Here is a 24073-nt window from a genome sequence, read left to right as displayed (position 1 = left end):
CTCGCCGTTGAACGACGATGACCATGACGCTCCATACTTGTACGATACATCTTGGTAACAACGACATCATCATTGCATCTGACTCATACATCAACCCACCATGTCATCATTTTTCAAAAGAGTCGACCCAAACGCCCCCGCAGCCAGAAGAGCAGGAGCAGGTGGGCCAGGTGGTGGTCCAGCTGGTAACTCACCTTATGAGAGGTTACCAGCCGATAACGGTTCTTATTCATCTTTACCACCTCGACAGAGTCCCGCACCTCCTCAACAACAACGAGACCTATATGGTCAATCTCAAGGTCAACCCCAAGGATATGGATATGATAGTCCACAGAGAGGACAACAACAACAACCTCCCTTACCACCTCGTAACCCACCTTCATCGCAACAAGGACCGGGAGGGTATGAAGGGTATTATCAAGAGAAAGCTGAATATAGACCTACCCCACCTCAGCAGCCTCAGGCTCAACAGAGGGGATATCCACAACAATCGTCAGGAGGTGGTGGACGAGGAATGTAAGCTAACCCACTCGGTTCTGAGATGGATCCTAGCTTATGCTATATATCATCGATTGAATAGGTACAATATCGCACCATGTCCTTCTGATCCACTTGCTCTGACTAATCGATTGGTAGTCAACCCGAATGATTTCCCACAAGACGTTGAATTTGTATTGATGAGGAATAAATTCATCTTCTCTATCGTGTGAGTCCTCCTCATCCCACTCCATCACATCTCAAGGTCGATACTTTTACAATTATCCTTTTTCTTTTGAGCCTTGTCTTATAATACAGTGGGCAACGTCACTGACACGCCTTGTGATACAGACGAGACCCCACACATACACTCCCACCAAGACATGTCGGTCCATCGAAGATTATCAGACAATGGGTCGGGCTATCTGCCGTAGGAGAGACCGTGGATCTGGAACCTTATCATCCTGGAAATGGAGACTGGGCTAGTACCGTTGAATTAGAGGTGAGTATCACCTGATATTTCGACACTCTGTTTATTCCCGGCCCCCTCCTGTATTTCTATGTTTTATATCCGAGCTGATGTGGTGACTCGGACAATCGCATCGATAGGTCGGATTCAGATTGAAACGAAAGGAGACCTCCGATCTGTTCGATAGTGAAGAGATGGCTGCTGCCTTTATCAATGTGAGTTTCCTATCTGACAAATCTCCTGATGACCCGGCTGATGATTGTGTATGTGTTGTGATAGGCATTCCCCTCGCTCCCTCTCACACCTCTACAACCCCTCGTATTCGATTACCGAGGTCACGAGCTTAAAGCCACCGTCAGAGCTGTGTCTACCCTTGACGGCAACGATGGTGGCACGGGTATAATCATGGAAGGTACAGAGGTGATCTGGGTGAAGGATCCAGCAAGTGGAATAAAGTTGAAAAACAGCTCGAAAAGGTTTGTCTTTGACGAATCCATCCATTCCGCCATTCCGATGATCGGAGAAAACCATTTCGCTGACCATACTGTTTACCACAAATTAGAGGTCCTACCAATGCTATCCTCGCACCAAACTTCAAATTCGAAGATATGGGTATCGGTGGTCTCGATACAGAGTTCGCAGCGATTTTCAGGAGAGCTTTCGCAAGTCGTATCTTTCCTCCTGGCCTGGTAGATAAATTGGGTATCCAACATGTCAAAGGTGAGCTGGCGAGTGTCGAAGTGCGAATATCTAAAGCGTGCTTGACATACTCGTTTTCGTTTGCTTCTAGGTATTCTGTTGTTCGGTCCCCCTGGTACTGGTAAAACCCTCATGGCCAGACAGATTGGTAAAATGCTTAATGCGAGAGAACCAAAGGTCGTCAATGGTCCTGAGATCTTGAACAAGTTTGTTGGACAAAGTGAAGAGAACATCAGAAAGCTATTCGCAGATGCTGAGAAAGAAGTGAGTGCAGTATCACTGTATGCCTTCTTGTAGGTATGGACTGATGTGGTTCGGCATTTTGATAGCAAAAGGAAAAAGGTGATGAAAGTGGATTACATATAATCATCTTTGATGAGCTCGACGCTATTTGTAAACAACGTGGATCGACCAATAGCGGTACCGGTGTAGGCGATTCGGTGGTCAATCAATTACTTTCCAAGATGGATGGTGTAGATCAACTGAACAACGTTTTAATCATCGGTATGACAAACCGAATGGATATGATCGACGAAGCTCTCCTTCGACCTGGAAGATTAGAAGTTCACATTGAGATCTCTTTACCGGACGAAGCTGGACGATTCCAAATTTTGAATATCCATACCGCCAAAATGAGAAACAACGGCGTGATGGCTGATGATGTTGATTTGGCCGAGTTGGCGGCTTTGACGAAGAATTTCTCAGGTGCAGAATTGGGTGGTTTGACGAAGAGTGCTACGTCCTTTGCATTCAATAGACACGTCAAAGTGAGTATACGTTGTACTCGTATATCAGTTATCAATAGTACGGCCAAGTGTCGAGCTGAAGCTGATCATTTTGATAGGTTGGAACCGTCGCTTCATTTGAGGAAGTAGAGAACATCAAAATCTCGCGAGCGGATTTCATGCATGCCTTGGATGAGGTACAGGCAGCTTTCGGTGTATCGGAAGAAGAGCTACAACAGGTGGTCCAAAATGGTATTATCCATTATTCACAACGTGTTAATGTAGGTTGTCAGCTCTCCACATCATAACGATCGACGGGTCAAGCTGACTTAGTGTGATACAGGATGTACTCAACGATGGAAGTCTGTTGGTCGAACAAGTTAGGAAATCAGACAGGACCCCTTTGGTATCTGCTTTATTACATGGTGAGCTCGAACATGCGGTTTCATACACCTGAACCATGAGGGCTGACATGGTGGCGAATAGGTCCATCTGGTGCCGGTAAGACTGCACTGGCAGCGACGATAGCCATGGCTTCGGATTTCCCATTCATCAAGTTGATCTCGCCTGAAAGTATGGTAGGGTTCTCTGAACCTCAAAAGATCGCTCAATTGCATAAGATCTTCTCGGACAGTTACAAGAGTCCGCTGAGTGTGATTGTAGTTGATAATATTGAAAGGTTATTAGGTGGGTCCAGCTGCCATTCCGAGCACAGGTTGTGTAGCAAAATCAGCTGATATACTGTTGATGAATTGTAGACTGGAATCCTATTGGACCTAGATTCGCGAATGGGGTTTTGCAGGCTTTGGTTGTGTTATTCGGTAAAAGACCACCTAAGGTAAGTCTCCCAATATACAGAACTGTCACCTATAAATTGAAGTTAACTTTCTCTTGAATTTTAGGGTCGAAGACTTCTGATCTTAGCTACAACATCCAACCGATCCATTTTATCAGATATGGACGTCTTATCAGCCTTTGATACCGATATACCCATTGCGCCAATAACCACCTTGGAAGGTATCGATCATTGTTTGAGAGAAGTGAAATTGTTCTCGTCGTCTAAAGATCATCAGCGATTATTATCGATCTTACAGGAATCACACGTCAATGACTTATCAATTGGGGTGAAGAAGTTGTTGACGTTGGCGGAAATGGCTAGACAGGATCCTGATCCGATTAATAAGTTGGCGAGTAGCTTGATCCGGGAGGTTGCTTAGGTGGATTTGGTATTTACGGTAAAGGAAATCTGAAAGAAGTCCCAATAAAACGGTATTGCTTTGTTCGTATATGTATTAATTATATAGAAAGACATGATGAGAATTGAATGGATTGTCTGTCTTGATATGCAGTGGTCTGCATATGCATGACATGTCTGCGAGTGGATGTTCACCTTCAGTCGACAGCTACCAGCTTGATGAGATTGTAACTTGTGGCTGGGATAAGCTAGGCACGAGTCATTCGCTCGTTGACAACAAAAAAGTTGAACATCCTCCAGTTCAGTTGTTGAAACTGGATTTATTTCGATTTCGTAGTCATCACTTTACTCAAGTACAAGCAGCTCCAAGATGACGAATACCACACCGACAGATGAGGAGCTTCAGTCCGCTGCTCACTCCCTACGAGAGAACCACCCTTCATTGGGAATAACCAAATTATTGAGCCAGCTGAAAATCGACCATCCAGAATGGGCGGTATCAGAAAAACGATTCAAGAAGTTCATCACCCCTTCCACCAGCAGTGCGACCAGTACGAACAACGGATCTCAGAGCAGTAAAGGGAACTCATCAGCGGAAGATGGACTGATAGCTAAGACTGGGATAGACCCTTTGCTGGATATATCTTCAATAGCACCCAAGATCAAAGTGAAGATGTTCAACGTACAAGGTAAAGGGAAAGGGTTGGTTGCTAAGGAGAAATTGCAAGTTGGGGAATTGGTTTGGCAGGAGGAACCTTGGATAGCTACAAATGATTCGTATGTTTGACTCTCCCTATCATCATCATTATCACTGATACCGATATTACTTTTTTTCTCGATTTACCAGCGATTTAACACCTTACCTATCCTCTCGTGAAATGTGTTCCCAATGTCTCACACTCTTCCCCCAACCGAACCCACCATTATCAGTCCCATGCAAATACTGCGCCGAAGTTCATTTCTGTAATAGACGATGTTATGCCAAGGCAGTAGACCAAGGTACGCACAACGATTATCTCTGTCCTGGACAGAATAGGGAATGTAAAGCGCTGTTGAGCTTTATCAACCAGAAGAAAGCTAGAGACATACAGGGTGTAGCTAGGATCATAGCTCAATGGAGAAAATATAGAGATCTTGGTGAGACAAAAAAAGCTGAGGAGGTGGAAAAGAGAGTTTGGGGAGTGATGGCGAGAATCAGTCAGAGGGTGAAAGAGGCTGAGAGGAGGGAATGGTAAGTGCTTTTTCTTTACAGATCGATTCATACCATCATCATCATCTACTCTTCAATATGAACCTATGTGTCTTGAATATATATATTGTTTCAAATCATTGATACTTTTACTAACATCCTGATAACCTTAGGCCATACATAGCCGAAGATCGACTCGAGGAATGGCGACTCACCCATCTCCTCATCCTCCGAGCTCTCAACCCATCCAATGAAGAAGACCAAGAATCATACAAGTCATTCCAAAGATTCTTATCTACCAAAAAGAAGAATATCCCTCCGTTGAGTAAAGAAGAGGAAGAAAGATGGTTCTCATTCGATAGTTTCCTGGAACTGTTGGGGTTGATTGGATTGAATCAGGAGAGTTCGGGGGGGTTGTACGCTTTGCATTCCCATTTGAACCATAATTGCGAACCGAATTTGCAGGTGAGTTAACCAGGGGCAGGAGGACATGCGTGGCGAGAGGAGGATAAACGGTGGAAGAGACGGAGGGGAGTGAGAGAAGTGATGGGATGGTAGTGAGCAATCAGACATAGGTGCGGATAGGGGCGAGAGGGCGTGAGTGAGATGCAGCGGAGATGATCAGAAGACGAATGACATCCTTAATTTGGTTCGTCCCATCTGACTAAACTATTCGCAATGGTCATCAGGTCCGTAACCTCCCTAAGAATTGGACTCCACCCACCACACTCCCCGCCGACCTTCCACCACCTATGACAGCTGCCACCCGAGGGACCAACAAGATCAGTACCATCGTCAAGAAGACCATTCACCCCGGTGACGAATTGACGATATCCTATGTCGATCAGAGATTATCGAGGGTCGAGAGACGTGTGAAATTGAGGGAACAATATGGGTTTTGGTGTGGTTGTAACAGGTGTATGAGGGAAAAGAAAGAGGAGGAATTGGCTGAGAAGAAAGAGAAGGAGAATAATTGATTGGACTAAGTAAGATAAAACACGAGGAAGATTAACGATCAACGATGTTGAATTCCTGTTCAGGGGATGGTATATTTTTGATGAGTGGGAGAGAATAGCATCATCTGAGATCGTGATAGTTCATCATTGTTACATGTTCTTACTTATCTGACATTGGAAGGAGAGATAGGTAGAACTGAGAAAGTGGACAATAACCACTTCATGGAAGATAAATTATGTAGCAATGAGAAGTAGCATAGACAAATAGTCTCGTATAGTCCGATCCATCCATGCATCTGTTTCATGTAAATGTATCGTCACCATCTGGAGAAAGATTAGATCCCAATTGAATTGCACATTGGATGTTCAGGTTCGTTCTCCTCATAACCTATATGATTCTGCACCGCTGTCTGTTAGGACTGAACTTTATAATCATCCATAGTCGTATCATCCTACGTCCGTTCGTTTATATACATGGCAAAAACATCCAATCCCATTCTTTGTATATCATATATTGCATCTCACAACCCGCAATTCGTAGAGCCTACATACATACAAAGAAGAAAAGAAGAAAAGCCAAATAACACAATGAATGTCCTCTCTAATCATTCAACCGACAGAGTATATGATGGAAAAAAGGAAAGGGGAGCTAAGAAACCACAGCCATCCAGAATGGTAATGCTTCTTCCATGGTCTTCATAGGAACCATCTTGGCCAGGTGACTCAACGCTGCCAAGTCTCGTCGGCACATTGGGCATGAAGAGGTGTTGGGTGTGTTGAGCCACGTCTGTATGCCATCAGAAACATCATTGATCAGTATGGGAAAACTGAGGAAGATGAACTTTTGTCAAAGAAGATATGCACTCACATCTAAACATCCTTGATGATACATGTGTTTACATGGTGTTATCGTAATTTCACTTTGCGGTTCATACTTCAATCCGAATGAAAGTATCAGCATGATCTGCTCGACCTCATTATTGATATTCCTTGATGATATATTACTCACATCATCATGACAGACGGAACAATATTCATCCTTCTCCATCCCTTTCACACAAGCCTGGTTTTCTTCCTTACCGAATTCCTCATATTTGATACTTTTCAACGTACTTTCCGCACCTTTCTTTCTAAGCGAATGAGGTAATGTACGCACAGACCTAATGACAATTCTGACAATCTTCATCTTCTCTTTCTCATCCATCTCATTGGTAATCTTCAAATTGCCAAATGGTTCAGCACCATTACCGAACCGTCTGAAAGGCTGATACATTGCAAAAGGTGAATCGGGTGATCCAATATCCATTATACCCTCCAATAAGCCCATACTGAGTGATTCAGGTCCATTCCTTCCTATTCTTACTATATCACCTCCATCGCCTTGGAAAGGTATAGACGATCTTAACCTCTCCAAGAACAACAGTTCAGCTTCACCAGCGGCACTTCCGAACCGTGCTGACTCCCTCACTCTTCCTGAAGCATCTGGAGCAGTGAATTCATTCATTGCGATTCTTCTTTCTCGTTGATTGAACAATGCGTACAGTGGATCTCGCAGATCTCGTACGTCCGCTCTACTGGTATTATCTGGCTGTCCGCGGGAGTTGTCATCCAATTCACCAAACAAGTTACCGATCCTTGACCTGGCAAGTGGTCGATCTCTGCTCGGTCCAGGTGGACCTGCAGAAGAAGGAGAAGTATTGGGTAATCGAGTATCTTCCCAATTTGGATGATGTCCTTGAGGATCTCTTAATCTTCTTGTGATGGATGTGGCTCTGGCTCTAGGTCTAGGTTGACTAAGTCTTCTACCAATCACCTCATTAACATCTCTATTGAGAGAATTCTGCTCATCTACATTGTTACCAGTACCAACAATGTCGTTGACGGCATGATCGCCTTGTCGAGTGCGAGAAGAGCTTCTTTCTCTCTCACCTTCATCGAATGACATCCATCTTCTATTCCCTGGTCGATGTTGGCCTGGATGAGGAATATCGGCACTGGGATGTGGGATATCAGCAAAGAACGGTACGCCGCCGTCCGACTCTTCTTCGTCGTATTGATTCCATATGTGACGAGTTGACGATGGAGCTTCGCCTAAAAATGTAGGAAGATTGTACACTGAAGAGTTTGACCCATGTTGAGCATGATTGTCGTCGTCTTGAGTACGTATTGCGTTGTCAGCACGATCCTGACCAGGCAAAATTGTCCAGGGAGATGACGAATACGGTCGGGTGGTATACCCCGTACGGAGATTATCGAGCATGTTCATTCTAGCTTGGAGATACCTAGATCGGATAGTCTCCCGACGGACACCTTGATCATCTCGGAATACAGGGGTTATTCTTCCATTCTCATCTTCATTCGCCGGCCTTCGGAAAAGGGTTGGTGAAGGTCTATCGGAATTTGAGAACGATCGCGAGTATGGAGAGGTATTGATATCTGCCGATTCCCATCCGAAGGATGCCGTGGGTCTAGGTCGAGGCGGTGGGACTGTAACTGAGGACGATGATGACGAATCTGTCATCCAGGAAGGCCTGACTGATGATGGTCGAGTGTACGAGGATCTCCTTGATCCCTCTTCAGCAATTTGCGAGGAAGGTCTCGATCTCGAAGCTAAATCGTAGGGTCTCGAAGCATTCGATCGATTTCTCATCCCTTCATACGCATGCATGGGCGCAAGCATAGGTGGTGTAGGTGGACTACGTTGATTTCGACCTCGTGCTCGGTCCAACCTAGCTTCGATGGTATCCAGCCGTCTTTCCACCGTCGAAGGAGAACCGGATTGGGTATGAGCGATTGGTGAAGGCAACGTGCGAAAGTCAGTTGGTGAAGCAGGTTGTCGTAATCGTGGAGGAGCGATTCTTGAGACTTCGGTAGTATCTTGCTGTTCTCTATTTAGAGGTGGAGGAGCGGTATGTGCAGTGTATGCTTCTCCCCAATCACCCGGCATGAATCCGCCAGAGCTTCTTGGACTGTATGAAAGAGGCTGCGCGTATGGGAATGGCTGATGAGGAGCTTCGTATTGGAACGATTGGAAGTTATTAAGTGAGTCATCAGTACTGGGAAGAGGTCCAAGTTCATTTAGATCGGATTGTGAAATTTCAGCTTGACCTTGGCTTCGATCAGATATGGATCGCGTAGATGGCGCACGATGAGGGTCGGCTCGATCGGATGACTCGGAAGATATGGACTGGGGGTTTTGTGACCACCTTGATCCGAGGACTCTCGCTCGATCTTCCAACAAGGGTTGGAGATATGCTGGAGCTTGCGATGAGCTATTAGCAGATGCTGTGGGATTGCCGATGTCGCGTAGAAGTCTTGTAAGCGATCCTCGAGGCGCCAAAGATCCAAGTCTGACTGTTCCTTCCTCCTCGATTTGAGACCCTGTCTCCGAACGTGGAGACGGGACGGGTCCTTCCTCTACATTATCCTCCGCATCGTTCATGACTACATCCTCAATTTCGACCTGAGGTGGAGTTGCCCTCCTGCTGGAGGAAGCTTCGTTGGATGATCCTAGTAAATCACCGGTATGAGGGAACGATTTGACCCTGACTAATGCACTATCACCGTCTTCCATATTCGCATCTACAGACGGACTAACGGGACTGGTAATGATAGGTCTGATGGTAGCGTTGGAAGCGTTGGTTCCGGCTGGTGTTCTGAGGGTGTATGGGGTAGGTAAGTCCGAAGTGACTGTCAGAGGAGGCGGGGATGGTCTGAGGGAATCTGAGATGTCTGACATGATGGATTCCTGTGATCCGAGAGAATAGGAGTGCGGTTCGGTGGTGGGCGGAAGGACTGGATCGATCGGGATGGGTTGTGCAAGTCGACGGACACCGGGAACATAAGCTGGGATGAATTGTGAGTCCTCGGAGAGATACCGCTCGGGAGGAGGGGAGTTGCGGAAAACTAGAGGTGGGGGAGGCATCGTGAAAGGTTACAGAGTACAGGATAGGGTCGATCTGAGAATGAGGAAAGAGAATGATTAGCGATTGGAGTATTTATAGTTTAATTCGAATACCATAAGATCGAGTCGAGTGGAATGAATATAATCTCGCCACCTTCTTGATCAGCATCATCCATCAATCATCACCTCTTCCTCTTTGATCCGAGTCGGATAACTATCACCGTCAAATCAATGCCAGGGATTGAGAGTAAGAGGGGAAGTGGCAAAGAAAGAAGCACCTTTGGGGTGATGATACCGCAATTATGTGGTCATAGGTATATACTTCCTTTCTGTTCTATTTGATTGATGTATAACCCCTGTTTGAGGTAGACGGACATACCCCTTTGATGAGGGTGGGAAGAGGCTCGGCGATGGTGAAGAGGGTGAGGGAGGGATGATAGGTGACACGGACATCGCCGAGGAAGATGATCGAGAGATAGAGATGATACTCACTGCTTGATACCTGGTGATCCAGTCCAATATCCAATCGATGCACAAGTATCGATGATCAAGAGGAAGAGAAAGAAGGGTATGTATGGAAAACAGGATCTGTTATAGGTTGTAGGTTTTAGGTTGTATAGGTTAAGAATTGGCGTTAGAGCGACGAAGTCTTGTCTCCCGATTCGGTGCTGTACCAATTGATTACGCAAGGTGATTCCAGTGATGATGACACAATTCAACACTGTCCTGACTATCCTGTCCCTCGGCCAAGCTATTCAGGCATCCGGCCGAGAGAGAGAGAGTATGGATAATACTGACAGAGCAGGTAACTTGTGTATCGTGTATGTATGAGAGGATGTGGATGCAATCGTGAGGCAGGAAGAAGAGTGATGCATCGACAGCGCCTTTTTTTTGCAAAGTATAGAGCACATTGCGAAAATAACGGAACATGGCAACACTCGCATACACAAGCACCCTGTTGCTCTTCTTTCACCTTTGAAACGTCACATATCATGGTTTAGCATCCTACGCTGACAACCTTACTCACGACAATCTTTTATTGTAATCGTTCGCCGTCCTTCCTGTATTGTGAGCTGCTTCACTCACCAAAGAGCAAACCGCCAGAGCGACGAACAGTAGCAACCTATTTTCAATCTCGATGAAATGGTGATCCCTAATACCATCTCGCGCGAGCAGGCATACATCTCATCGCTCGCGACTCAACCCAAGGATATCCATCCAGATAGGATATACGATGTGAGTGCTATGATCGTACCGTTGCTATAGCCTCGTTCCCCTCACGGTGCTGATGCATGATGATCCTTCATACGTGAATACACGTAGAAACTTGAAATCATCGGTAAAGGTGCTTATGGAGCAGTCTACAAGGGACAACATAAACCTACTGGTCACATCGTAGCTCTCAAGATCATCAATCTGGATACGGAAGATGATGATGTTGGTGATATACAGAAAGAAATCGCTTTATTGCAGCAATTGATGTTGGGTGGGGGTGGGTGTGGGGGTGGGAATGCAGGATCTTCCACAACGACGCCTGTGCCCAATGTGGTCAAGTATTATGGAAGTTTAATGGAAGGTCCAAAGGTTTGGATCATCATGGAATTGGCTGAAGGAGGAAGTATAAGGACTTTGGTGAGTGTATATCGATACTGGGCTACATAATCAACTAATCACCTGAAGTGCTGACGAGGTATAATCGAACATCGCGCTAGTCTCGTGCCCAACCGTTGAAAGAATTACATATATGTCTCATTATGAGAGAGGTCCTACAAGCCTTAGCTGCACTTCATAAAAATGGTGTCATTCACAGAGATCTGAAGGGTGAGTACTCTACCGACTGAGTCACATCTTCACATAAATACACTGACTAACTTACCTCAATCCCTTCTTATCAGCCGCAAATGTCCTCCTCACCACCTCCCCCCCTCGTATCCTCCTGTGTGATTTTGGAGTCGCCGCCCTCCTGCAATCATCCACCTCCAAGCGTTCAACGTTCGTAGGTACACCCTACTGGATGGCCCCCGAAGTGGTCACCGAGGGTCGTCTGTACGATTCCAAAGCGGACATATGGTCATTGGGTATAACCCTATTAGAAATGGCATATGGAGAACCGCCCATGTCGGGTCAACCAGCAGCAAGGGCAATAATGATGTTATCCGATCGTAAGATGCGTGCTCCCAAATTAGAAGGTGATAGTTGGTCAAAGGACATGAGAGATTTCGTATTGGCATGTTTGAACGAAGAACCTTCCGATCGATCTTCTGCTGAAGAATTGCAAAAGCAGAAATGGATAAAAAACAATCAGAAGACCCCTCTAACAGCATTGAACGAGTTGATAGTGAAGTATCAAGCTTGGAAACAATCTGGTGGTCAACGACAGAGTTTGGCACCGGGTGTAGGAGCTAGTGTGGATGATGATGAGGATGAGGAAGCGATGAATGATGTTAGTAGAGACGATTGGGCTTTTGACGTGAGTTTGACTTGGGTGAACATAGTCAATGATGCTGTTGTATGCTGATGATGACACGCTGTATCCCCTAGACGGTTAGATCGAGGATGAGCATGATGGTAGATCAAAAGGCGCAAGAGGGGGACATAGGTAAGCCTTCGCTTTCCCACTCAATTTCTTTGCACCTATATGTTATACTGAGACATCTCTGTTCCATCGCAGGCTTATCTCCGCCAACTGCCAGACCTGCTCCTCAATCTTTACGACGTCTATTCCACGACGAGTCATCCTCTGAGCCCGATCCCTTCCAATCATTCGCCATGCAACAGCCTTCCACACCTCAATCCTCAGAGGACGGAGGATCCTCATCCATAGAGCAAGTAGGGAGATTCCCAACTCCCGAACCAGAAGAGACCATCCATTTACCTCCCGACTCACCAGACTCGGAATCAGCAAAGGGCACAGTGAGACAGCGGTTCATCCGTAATCTCAACTCGCACGGCTCAGATCAATCATCACTTGATATACCTACTCACCCTTCATCAGATTCTCAAGCTCCCACACCAATCGCTAAGACGAACACCAATGAACCGTTATTGAAACCTAAGATGAGCATCGACACGTTAAGTGCTACATCGAAATCACAGCCTGAAGATTCTAACAGGCCCAAACCAGCTATGAAAAGACCTGGTGGTGGCGGAGGAGGATCGATGGGTGATGGTTTAAGGGGATTCCAATTCCCCCTAGTATCCAAGGGTCCAGTCCCTCCTGGGGGAGCAGGATCTTCTGAACCTTCCGCTCTGGCAGGAAGAGTTCAAGCTCCAACACTAAGTAGGATGCATTCTGCTGCTCCTACTATACCCATCCCTTCGGCTGCGGGTGAATCACCCAATAAACCTGGACTGACAGTCTTGCCTGGAGGATTACCACCCCGACCTCAAATGATGAGGCAGGCCAGTGTGGCGGTAATGGAAGGACGAGCAATGTTGAACAATCAAGCTCATCAGCAGGCTTTGGCACTAGCTCAGCAGAATGACCCGGTGGGTGGTGGGAGCGCACCGTTGTTAAGTCCCAATAAATTGTTGAATATCCCGGGTGCCGGTGGACAGGGAACGGGACTAGGACTGGGTAGACCTATAGGTCCAGGAATGACGAATAATCCCGTTGGAGGTGGGATAGGGATGATGAGGAGTAGGAGTGGAAGTAGGGTCGATGAGGGACATGCAGTAGGTTTGAGGGATTTGTTAAAGGTGAGTCACGGTAATCTATAATTACCAAACACATTATATATACGGTTAATGACAGAAGCTGATTGTTATTTATACGATGGACGCATGATGATAGTTATCAGCAAATGTACCTGATTTACCTGATCTCCTACCTCCATCACCCAGTGCGATCACCACCATTCCCAATAAATTCCAATTCACACCTTCACCTTTATCCAACCCGCAATCACAGTCACAAGGGATCAATCCTATACCTATGCAAAATAATCCTTCGAATCATACTATCTCAGCATCTTCTCCTACTTCTCCAGTAGGTGGTCAAGTTCAATCTCAGATATCGCCAATGCCTACCACGACCTTTAACTCCACCACTACTCATCAACCCACTAGCGCTACAGGACCTCACATCAAGCCTTTACGATTAGATCTAGATTCTGATCAAGTTTTCCAAGAATTGATGGCTAATGTGGATGATCTGGGGGGATGGCTAGGTATTGTCAACAAAGGTTTGACAGATGTTCTGAAACCTCTAGAAGTGATGAATGTAGATGGGTGAATGGGGATGATCCACCCAGTCTATGAAATGGACATCGGGGTGTCAAAGGCTTTGTGATCGAATCGGTATGAAAGAATGAGAAGGGACTATTTACGTGCAATGACAGGATGATTTGATACGAATCGATGACTCAAGTGTAAAATGAGAATGGTCTGATTAGATATGTTGTAATACTTCGCAATTGCTTTTACGAGAGAAGGTCATGATCCATTATGTGTGTACATGCATTACTGTATACGATATAAATCACAAGAGTATATAGGATACGAACAAATCATCATGAGAAAGAAAGCTAGGATATTTTAATATGTGTATCAACATTCTATTTCCATGGAACATTGACCATGTGCAAATGAATGAGAAGAAAAGCAGGAATATGTAACTTAAGTTTACGAACCATACAACCAATCTCAGCGATCTTCCCACCCAACCCTTCTATTTACCTTGCCTACCATCTTATCTAACTTGCCTAGCATGGAATTTATCCAGCCTCTCTCTAAGTGCACTCAAGCCCGTCCCCGTGCCCGGCCTCGTGCCCGTTATAGTGGGCGGCGCGGAGCTTTTTCCTGCCGTAGAGGTAGGTCTGGTCGAAGGTCTAGGTAATCCCCCTGCGGCAGTATTGGTAGTAGTACTGCCGATCCTGCTTCTCTGGACACCTGCGTTTGTCCCAGTCAATGGAGGCGGTAACGAGCTTTTCTTCATACCTTCTCTTGCCGCAGTGGTAATAATTGTAGAGGGTCGAGTAATTCGAGGAGTAGGTAGAGGAGGGACTCTATCTGTAGTTGTAGCCTTAAATACAGTGGCCGAAGCGGGAGTAGACATCGCCCTGGATTTCGTACCCTCCGCTAATCTTGCAGTACTCGAAGAAGGTCCAGTGGAGAGTTTACTTGATCTAGGTGGTATAGCTGAAGTTCGATTAGTAGTTGAACTGGCATCAGTACCGAATGGTCTTGATACCCTCGTTGATCTAGGTACAGGAGCAGGTGCGGATCTTGCGGTGGGACCATCGGCGGGTTTTGCTAACCCATTCAGTCGACTGACAGTCGATAGTCTGGCGACTTTAGAGCTTATGGTGGTAGCGGTTGATCCAGTAGAGGGTAAAGCTACTGTAGTAGATGGTCTAGTCGTTCGTGAAGTAGGAAGCGAAGGAATAGTAGCTGAGGAAGAGACAGTACTGGATGTTGAGCCAGGACGAACTCTAGGATCGACTCGGGAAGTAGGAGGCGCCATACTTGTTCGAGAGGACACAGGTGCTCTGGCAGTACCAGTACTAGCCAATCTTGCAGAAGTGGTATTAGCTGTAGGTCGAGTGGCAATGGTCGTGGTCGTCGGTCGTTTGCTTGCTATAGTCGAAACTCGAGGAGCAGTCCTAGCAGGAGGTAAGTCGACGGACTTGTGTGATGCGCTCCCAGCCATGGGTAAAGCTCCAGCGGAAAGAGATATCCTTTTTGAAGCAGCTGGAGGAGGCATCATACTGTTCCTCGGTCTAGCGGTGGAAGTAGCTGGAGTTGTGATGGTAGTGTATGTTCGAGTCCTAACGGCGGTTTTAGGAGGCGAGGCAGCTAACACTTCTTCTTTCTCATGGTTATTCACAGCTTTGGGGGGTTGAGTATGTTGAGTGGCAGCACGTTCAGATTTGACTCGCTCGATGATCTCTGCTACTCTCGAAAGACTCTTTGATCGGCTGATAGTCTGTTGTTTCGGCTCTCCAGATGGTTCTTCAGCCTGACTAGCGAGATTGTGAGTTATCTGAGAAGGGAAGTGCTTGATCGGACTTGAGGTTTCAGCCACTTCGATCGTTCTCGAAGTGACAGATAACGCCGCTGCTGTAGTTCTGGTTGGTCGTATAGGACTGGCGTACGAAGAAGCTTTGATAGGACTTGTGCTGTTCCCTCGGTGTCCTCGCGGGCGGAGTGAGGGAGGTAACATCGATTCGTCAGGGCCTATCATAGAGCTGTAGTTCGATTTAATCAGCTTGCTTCTGGCATACAGGTTTGTAAAAGCTGACTTACGCGTCCAATCCATCAGGCATAAATTCATCATGTAACAGATCCACAAAGCTTTCTTCTGTCCCGGAAGCTCTTTTCGGTTTGTTGACTTTCGCTAACAATTCCTTCACGTCTAATGTGATATCCCCTTGTTCGTCTCTTACATCCCTCTGAGGGTGGGTGTATTTATGAGCGGTGACAATAGTTTTGATAGGGCTCATCTTGGCAGGTGGTGATTTTCTAGGTGTTTTACTCATGAAAGAAGGTTTATAAGGTGTAGCTTTAGTAGGTACAGGTAATCTGAAACTTGATTCTTGTTCTTCTAACTTTTCTTTACTTATCAATTCCGCATCTGTCAATGGATGAGCAGTCTTCATTGGACTGACAGGTAAAAGGGTACTAACTTCACCCTCGAAGTGGTATTCATCTTCGCAAACCGAAGATAATGATTGACCCGACGAGGATGGAGGGAAAGTTCTTTTGATTTTTGGTAGAGTAGTGATCATCGAGTGTGACGAAGAAGATGTTGGAAATCCTCTCATGCCAGTTGAATGAGGTAGGGACGAGAGTGTTCTATAAGGAGAGGAGTATTTTTCAGGTGAGATGGAGTTTTCTCTTGACGATATGGAAGATCCGTACAGCTGAGAATCGTCTGACCAAGGAGGTTCGACGTTGGAAATGGCATTTTTGGTTTCGAGCAGGTGAGACGTCTTCGCTGGGGAACGAGGTAAGAGAGTAGATTGATCAAGAGGGTTTTGCTGTTGAAGTGGATTTAGGAAGGTAGATTTGGTCGAAAGTGGTTTTGGGGATGTGTCTGAAGTTGGTGGAGACTCCTCTTTCTCTGATCCTTCCGTTTCCTCACTTGAAGCCCTCTTAGGCCTAAGCTTATCTATGCCCAGATGGAAGCTGTCACCATCTGCACTACTTGCTGCTCCACCCATCAATGATTCCTCTGCGAGTAGAGAGGCTTCAGCGATATAAGTCGGAAGGTTGAATGATGCCGATATTCTAGGTTGTTGTTGGGCGGGTTCAGTTGCTTTAACGGGTGATGATACCGGTTGTATGTCGTCTATCGGTTTGGAAGGTGGGATCAGGTGATCACCAGCCTGCTTCTCGGTATCGGGGATTCCAGAGTTAATTTGAAGATGCGGTGTAAGGACCTGATCATGTTGAATGAACTGTTTATCGATGATTTCCGGTGTGGGTGATTGGTCTTTGGCCTTAGGCGGCGACGGTGTCCTGCTAGCGGGCCTGAAGTAATCTCCACTCGAAATCCTATTGATTGGTAAAGGGGTATTGAACACACTTTGTCGAGTAGTCAAGACAGGATAATCAACTTCTACATCCCATTTCCTCGAACTTTCAGTCCTTTTCATTCCACCAACAATAGTCTCCACAGGTGAGTTTGATCGGTCTTCCCATAACTGCCTAGTCAGCGGTGTCTTGGCTTTGAGCACGTGATCTTCAGAGAGATATGATTTGTAGGCGTGTTGAGGGGTATCAGGTAATGGGGGAAGGAATGGTAGTTCTTCGTTGGTCGGTAAGGAAGATTTAGTAAACATTGCACTGAGGGTTATGTCAGCTTGTCTCTCATGAATGAAGCACGAGATGGGGAGATACGGGAAGCTCACGGAGATCTTCCCAGACCTGGGTATCTATCTTTTGTTGTCATGTTGTGAAGCTGAACATTGATTGATGGATGAGTGGATAAAGGGGAATGCTGTCAAAGAGAGCATTGTTTATGTGCTTTGCTATCATTCAACTTTCCCAGCAAAGATGTTCTCCCATCCCATCCGAAAGAACAGTCGCGTAATCGCAACGAAAACCTCCACTTTCCCCTATGGTATTACCTTTCATTATAAATACTTGATTCCCCTCAGACCAGTTTTGTAATGGTTAATACAATAATTGCTAATGCGATGTAATGCATGTGTTTGTTTTGTTGGTCAACTGGGTCTGCTACTGTCTATATACACCCGCTCTCGTCCCCCTTCCTTATTCCGTCTGGCTGTTCTCCTCTAATGAGCTTCACGACGTCTTGGTGTACTTCGCAAGATGTTATCGACACTACAAGGAATTACTGTTAGTCGAATGGATCGTAAAGGAGACATTACAAGTTGAATGACTTACCGTAGAATCATCTCTGCAGCCTCACTCGCACTGACTACCACTTGTTTCTTGAGCTTGTACGACTCGGTCACACCCAACTCTTTCATAGATCCAATTTCACCTTTCTCCATATCTACGACAGTGGAATCAACGTAAGTCAGCATGAAAACGGTCGTTGACAAGGGGAAATTTATGTGGGATGATCAACTCACCTAAACCAGCATCTGATCTTCCCTCGTAATGAGCAGCTCTCAACTTAGTTACCAAATCACTCGAGTCGTATCCACCATTATCAGCCAAGATAGTTGGCATTTGTCTCAAAGCCCTTGCGAAACCTTCTACAGCCAAAGCTTTCTTACCCTTGACCGTACGGGCAGCTTCCTCGACTTTACATGACATCAACATCTCGGCGCATCCTCCTCCCAATGTCACTCGGGTCTCTTTAACTGTTTGCGATAGGACTGATAAGGCGTCATGCAAGGATCGTTCAGCCTCTTCGACCATCTGGGAAGTGGCTCCCCGTAAGACTACCGTACATGCTTGTCCAGCGGCGACACCCGAGAATTTGATGAGCTGAGAGCACAAGTCCATTCATCAGCTTGGCCGATCTCCATGAACCATATTTCATCTTGATGAGCGGATGAACTCACCTTGTCTTCACCAATCATGATCTCCTCAATCAAATCACATCTACCAATCTTGACCTTATCAGGCGCATCGAAGGTACTCGCAATCTCTCCACCAGTGACCAAGGCTAACCTCTCTACACCTTCGAAATCGGCATGTTCAATGGACATGATTCCAGATTCGGCGAGAAGAGATTCAGGGTAGTTGTAGATCAGTTGTCGGTTGACGAAACATGTTACACCGTGAGCGGCAATAGCTTGTACTTTGGCTTTCATTTTTTCCTACACCAGTCGAGAATTGAAAACATCAGTATGACATATACAATAGATCTTGACATGAGGAAGTGACGATACACACTTTCTCAGCTCTTTCTAGCTCCGCCAATTTACCTGTTCCATCCACTCTCACTCTCGCACCGAAAATCTTGATCTTGTCGGTATCCATAGCTGAAAGTGTAAAAAGGTCAGCAGGAAAGCTTTACAACCTATTTGAAAGAGAAAGCTCACATGTATTGGCAATCAAAATCTTAGCATTTTCTATCCTCTTAGGCGAGTTCGTAGCAATGGTCTTATCAAGGATGAACCCTGCAATGTATCATCCATCAGTTGAATTCTATCTTTCCCGACCTCAATGAGATCGCATATCTTACCCACCTTCATCAAGGTATGAATCCGTCAGTTTACCACCAGGTTTCTTAATAATCTGAATATGTTCCAAATCCGTTGATCCTTTCAACCTCAAAACAGCATCTACCGCCAAATTGGCAAAATAATCTTTATCTTGCGATAGCACTTTTGACGATAAAGTAGTTCTTGCAATGTTGAAAAGATCATTCCTAAATTTGGTTTCGTCATTTGAGTTGTTCTCAGCTGATTGTTCTAAAGCTTCAAGAGATGCTTTCGAAGCGATTCGGAATCCTTCTACAACAGTTTGAGGATGGATCTTCTGAATGGTAACTAATTTTTCCGCTTCTCTCAATAACTCTGATGCCAATACGCAGACTGAGGTGGTTCCATCTCCAACTTCGTCGTCCTGCACTTTGGATATATTTACTAGGATCTTGGCTGCGGGGTTGTCGAGGTGGATCGATTTGAGAATGGTAGCTCCATCGTTGGTCACGGTGATTTGACTGGTGGAAGCGGATTCTACAAAAGGTTAACAAGAGACAATATACTGTCAGCCCTCATTTAGATCTATTGAAGACTAGCTGATACGATAACCCACGTAATATCTTGTTCATTCCCTTTGGACCCAAAGTAGATTTGACCAAATCACCTAGGGCCATAGCACCGACAAATGATGACAAACGAGCATTTTCACCTCTCTCTTCGGTGGCCTACATCATTCATTGCGCCTGTCAGCCATATTCCTCCATTACATAAGTCAAGTGGCTGAGCTCACCTCATCAGCGAATACGTTCATCTTGAGCTGTTTGTTGGTGAGGTCTGTTGGGATTGAGAGCAGGAATGTCAACGAAATACGCGGAATGGTGGATGAGATTTGAGGTTGAACTTTTCATGTTCAGAGTGGAAGGTGGTCGAAGCGCGTGCGATCAGATTCACGTGGCAGAATCACAAATCACATGTGGCATTGTTCAAGATTCGAGTGAGTGGCAAAATATCTGATCCTTTCCCACTGAAGATGTGTCAGTATTGTTCAAGCAATGGGATGCTTCGAGAGTTTATATCGTCATTAGCATTCACGAAAGCTTCCTAGCCTTACAAGTGGTCCTTCCTGACACGATCATAAAAGCTCACTGATTAAATCGAGTGGGCAGCTGAGGTGTACTTACAGCTTCGCGCAAGAAGCTCAGAAACAGCGGCGTTGGACCTCGCTGGATCACTTTTCGTCACAGTACGGGCTTAAGTAGCGAGGGGTCTCAGATGATATTCTCATCGCTGCACGACGTCACCTCAATGACCAACTGCCATGCATGATTAGAATCATCAGGATCATCTCGCTGTCTTAAATGGGGTTTCAATTTATTGAAGTACAATCAAGTGTAGCGGATATCAGCCCGATCTACAAGTTACATCTCAGAGTGTATAAATAGGCTTCACTTGGGTCTTCTTACTTTCACATTCCCTATGTATCAATATGACACAATCGCCATCCCAAAAAATGCCTAACAAATCACTTCTAACACAGAAAGCCATTTCATTTGAATAGCACATCAACATCCCCAGGAACCTCTTCACCGACTAAAACATCGAGTTGCAGTCGATCCTCCATATTCGGTAGGATCATTAACAATGAACGGTGTACGGTAACACTACTGGTACTGGTGAGCTCTTATAATTTCGATGGAGTTTCCGACTCGATCACACGCTGAAAACCTGTTGAAGTATAGTGAACAAAGGATGGTACAGTATACTATAATTCCTCATGAGCCAGCGCTCCACATACAGGTGACTCCTCCATTGTTCGACTCAACTTACATCTTAGCACTCAGAGACTATATCGTCGCCTTCACAAGGTAAGAAGCTGTACCATTCCGATTCGATTGAACATAGCAGTGTTCAGTCGCCTTCGAAAGGTCGGGTGTTGGATTATACTCTTGATTCACAAGATACAAAGAATTTTCGGTATTTTGTTGAAGACGAGATAAGCGCACGATCCATTGATAAAGTGGGACAAGACCTACTGATGCCCATGCATATATATGAAATGTCAATGAACATCAATGCGTCCCTTCCACCTCGATTTTTCGCCATCATCAAAGCATTACTCAGATGAACATGCCTGACGACAACTCTAAAGCTCAACCATCCACTAAACCTCAATGCAGTAAAGAAACAGCATCATCCTCTCAACCCACTACTTCAGGAAGTGGCATTCTCAGCAGAATGATCCAAAGTCTTGCCAAAATTGCTGATCCCAGAAAGTAAGCAGTGTACAGAGATGACGCCTCATACATCCTTCCTACTAGGACTGAGTTATGTCTCTGATTTGCCTACATGTAGTGGCGTTCCTGGTGATCCGGATGGTACGATGATTGCTGAATACTATACTGTACACGAGCGAATGAGAATCACCGATCAACCGATAGTAGGTGATCAGTAAAACACGAGTCCGAGATTTCTACTCATCCAACCGACACACGAATCCTCTTTCTGTGTTTGATCCCGATAGGATTGAGCGTCATGCATGTAGTATATCTACACAGTGGTGTGTGAGTCGTACAAACTCAAATGATGAATCAAGCCAGTTTGTGAATGATCGCCGAAATCTAGAAATCCTTTCTCTTGCACTGCTTCTATTCCTTCTTCTCGGAATCATCACCGAAGAAGACAACCCTACGGTTCTCACATCGTCAGCATACTATGTCTCTCGACATCCCGTGACACTCACGTGCAAGTAACATCATCCCTCATCCACCTCGATACTTTCCCATTCAAACTCAATAATTCCGCTCTATTCTTCCTATTCGCTCCAGCTAGCGAATTCCTGATCAAATGCGTGGCAGCGTTGGTATCCCCCTCGTAAGCCCATGATTCATCCTTGGGTTGAGGTAAGTCTTGTACGGGGTATGGTCGTTCTCCCTTTGATGGTAAGAGGGGGTAAAGGTTGGGTAATTCCGTTTTGGAAATATCAGAATGTTTGGAATGATCGAGGTATGATGCGATGAGCAGGACGGATTCTTCGGATGTTAACCTGTCCCATACTGATTCCATATAGAATCAGCTTTGACCATGTCTCCTTTTTCCATGAATCCCGACGCATCGCTTTGAGTGATAACCTCACTTACATCCATCAGTAGCCATGATGACGAATTTCAGCTGATCGCCATCTTCATTCTTCAACTTCCTGTATGTCACTTCGGGTCTGGCAGTGACGTATGGAGGGGTATAATTCCACGGTCGAACGCCTCGAGGTTTATCACCTTCTTCTCTGACTGCTTCGGCGATGCTAAACGACCGATTGCCTATCAACACTAAATTCTTTGGTTGGTAAGGGTTGATAGGTTGACTCACGCATTGCCTTGTGCTGTCGTCCATTTGTAGACTGCATCCCCAAATGCTCGAGTAGGTTGTAATCCACCTTGAACCCTCCCCCCTCTAATCACCGTATCCCGTTCCGAAGCTGGATGTTCCTTTTGCATCCTATACAACGCGATTACCCCATCAGTGAAACCTCTCGAAATATTGATATCTTGAGCAAGAGGTCAACTCACCTCTCCACCTCTTTGGGGTTCTCCCCCATTTGATCTTCCGTCAACGTATCGCACCGCCATTTGCCATCTTTCGTCTGCCAGCCCGCCACCGCCCGACAGTCCCCCGCCAAAGCCACATACAAATCTTGGTTCTCGGAATCGACAAACGTCGTTATGGCACATGCACCTGATGCGGCAGGTTGAGCCAGTGCTACGAGCGTCTGACGTGGGGTTGGGTAATCTGAGGGGTTAGAAGGTTGTTTGAGGGTTTGAAGGAGTTTGACAGGTGATTGACAGATGTGATCGTCCAATTCGGTATACCTGAAACGATACAACAGAACATCAGTCTGGGCAGCAATTAATGAGCAGAAATGTGACTTGAACTCACGCATGTTGCAGTGTCCTTGTAACATTCTCGGGATTCCACGAACCCGTCCTCGTGTAGCTATACAACCAAGAGATAGGGTTCAACTTATCATACCACGATTTACCTTGTGGATCATTAGGTACATAGCCAGCTTGAAGTCCAGCCAAGGCAACAGATAAAGTAGGATGTAAAGTTTTTTCTAACAATTTCGAAGTGGCATCACCAGCATGACCATCGATTATCGAAAATAACATTAAATCCTTTCCACCTTCACCTTCTCCCTGTCCCCCCGTGATATCAGTACTGGCTTTGTGGGAGGGGGAGTTTGAGCTGTGTTTTCTAGGTATGATATTTGATGCAAATCTATCTTCACAAGGTTCATTTGATCCTACCCAATTTGTATCCCATCTGATCACTGGATTACCTTTTCTACCAACTTGATTATTTCCACTTTCATGTTCAGTCAATATCCTTTCTACTTCTTCCTCTGATTTCCTTATAAACTCGTAGGATTGTACGCCATTTCGAGAAGTTCTTATTCGAATATCAAATTTAGATCCATATTGTTCATTCAAGCTCTTTCCCTTCCCACCTTCTGACGATCCCGATGATGGTGAGGCGGTGGTTTCGTATTGGTATAGGAGATAAGCAGATGTGAGGACAGCGATGGACAGAAATGCGGTTGTTCTGATCCGAGGTGGTGTAGTACCGCTACTTGTGGAAGTGCTGTATGGTATAGGTCTTAGAGTGAGAGGGAGGGGAATAGGTCGGATGGTCCGAGGAGAGAGAAGAGGGGGACGGATGGAGGTCGATCGGGGGAGGAATCGGGAGGACATGGCGAGGAGTGAGAGTGGGAATAAGGTGACGATACCAGAGACGATCACGCAGTCATCCAAGGGAGTTTGACGTCCTCTTCACTAGCTAGAATGTCTAGAGTTGGTTGTGATCTTTAGGAACGACGATGAAGAATTAGATTAAGTT

The 24073-nt window shown here is 45.7% G+C and overlaps 8 protein-coding genes across 8 annotated transcripts; 4 read left to right on the top strand and 4 right to left on the bottom strand.

Annotated features, from left to right (window-relative positions):
- Window positions 1–100: 100 nt before the first annotated feature.
- Window positions 101–3587, top strand: L199_002580 (uncharacterized protein; the record flags this gene model as incomplete). The annotated part of the gene is made up of 13 exons (XM_064888320.1): window positions 101–516; window positions 581–706; window positions 829–979; window positions 1087–1161; window positions 1226–1422; window positions 1509–1666; window positions 1737–1909; window positions 1975–2412; window positions 2490–2651; window positions 2714–2795; window positions 2857–3057; window positions 3129–3208; window positions 3273–3587. The coding sequence occupies 13 exons, from the start codon at window positions 101–103 to the stop codon at window positions 3585–3587; spliced, it is 2574 nt and encodes an 857-aa protein (XP_064744392.1).
- A 348-nt stretch (window positions 3588–3935) lies between these two features.
- L199_002579 (uncharacterized protein) lies at window positions 3936–5731 on the top strand (the record flags this gene model as incomplete). Its single annotated transcript, XM_064888319.1, has 4 exons — window positions 3936–4342; window positions 4413–4796; window positions 4928–5219; window positions 5444–5731. The coding sequence occupies 4 exons, from the start codon at window positions 3936–3938 to the stop codon at window positions 5729–5731; spliced, it is 1371 nt and encodes a 456-aa protein (XP_064744391.1).
- A 628-nt stretch (window positions 5732–6359) lies between these two features.
- L199_002578 (uncharacterized protein) lies at window positions 6360–9635 on the bottom strand (the record flags this gene model as incomplete). The annotated part of the gene is made up of 3 exons (XM_064888318.1): window positions 6360–6497; window positions 6579–6644; window positions 6720–9635. The coding sequence occupies 3 exons, from the start codon at window positions 9633–9635 to the stop codon at window positions 6360–6362; spliced, it is 3120 nt and encodes a 1039-aa protein (XP_064744390.1).
- Window positions 9636–10757: 1122 nt separating this feature from the next.
- Window positions 10758–13848, top strand: L199_002577 (uncharacterized protein; the record flags this gene model as incomplete). Its single annotated transcript, XM_064888317.1, has 7 exons — window positions 10758–10850; window positions 10938–11246; window positions 11327–11435; window positions 11510–12084; window positions 12156–12213; window positions 12286–13313; window positions 13408–13848. The coding sequence occupies 7 exons, from the start codon at window positions 10758–10760 to the stop codon at window positions 13846–13848; spliced, it is 2613 nt and encodes an 870-aa protein (XP_064744389.1).
- A 456-nt stretch (window positions 13849–14304) lies between these two features.
- L199_002576 (uncharacterized protein) lies at window positions 14305–17508 on the bottom strand (the record flags this gene model as incomplete). The annotated part of the gene is made up of 3 exons (XM_064888316.1): window positions 14305–15802; window positions 15861–17402; window positions 17468–17508. The coding sequence occupies 3 exons, from the start codon at window positions 17506–17508 to the stop codon at window positions 14305–14307; spliced, it is 3081 nt and encodes a 1026-aa protein (XP_064744388.1).
- A 346-nt stretch (window positions 17509–17854) lies between these two features.
- Window positions 17855–19994, bottom strand: L199_002575 (T-complex protein 1, beta subunit; the record flags this gene model as incomplete). Its single annotated transcript, XM_064888315.1, has 9 exons — window positions 17855–17903; window positions 17967–18078; window positions 18158–18518; window positions 18596–18853; window positions 18930–19018; window positions 19079–19156; window positions 19226–19717; window positions 19797–19908; window positions 19974–19994. 9 exons carry the CDS (start codon window positions 19992–19994, stop codon window positions 17855–17857), a joined length of 1572 nt encoding a protein of 523 aa, XP_064744387.1.
- A 1316-nt stretch (window positions 19995–21310) lies between these two features.
- On the top strand, window positions 21311–21635 carry L199_002574 (uncharacterized protein; the record flags this gene model as incomplete). The annotated part of the gene is made up of 2 exons (XM_064888314.1): window positions 21311–21456; window positions 21536–21635. The coding sequence occupies 2 exons, from the start codon at window positions 21311–21313 to the stop codon at window positions 21633–21635; spliced, it is 246 nt and encodes an 81-aa protein (XP_064744386.1).
- A 193-nt stretch (window positions 21636–21828) lies between these two features.
- On the bottom strand, window positions 21829–23928 carry L199_002573 (uncharacterized protein; the record flags this gene model as incomplete). Its single annotated transcript, XM_064888313.1, has 6 exons — window positions 21829–21868; window positions 21924–22236; window positions 22321–22481; window positions 22547–22675; window positions 22747–23046; window positions 23114–23928. 6 exons carry the CDS (start codon window positions 23926–23928, stop codon window positions 21829–21831), a joined length of 1758 nt encoding a protein of 585 aa, XP_064744385.1.
- Between the last annotated feature and the right edge of the window lie 145 nt (window positions 23929–24073).

This window comes from Kwoniella botswanensis, chromosome 1, assembly GCF_036426115.1.
Source record: "Kwoniella botswanensis chromosome 1, complete sequence".
Lineage (NCBI taxonomy): Eukaryota > Fungi > Basidiomycota > Tremellomycetes > Tremellales > Cryptococcaceae > Kwoniella > Kwoniella botswanensis.
This window is presented reverse-complemented; position numbering and strand designations above follow the sequence as displayed.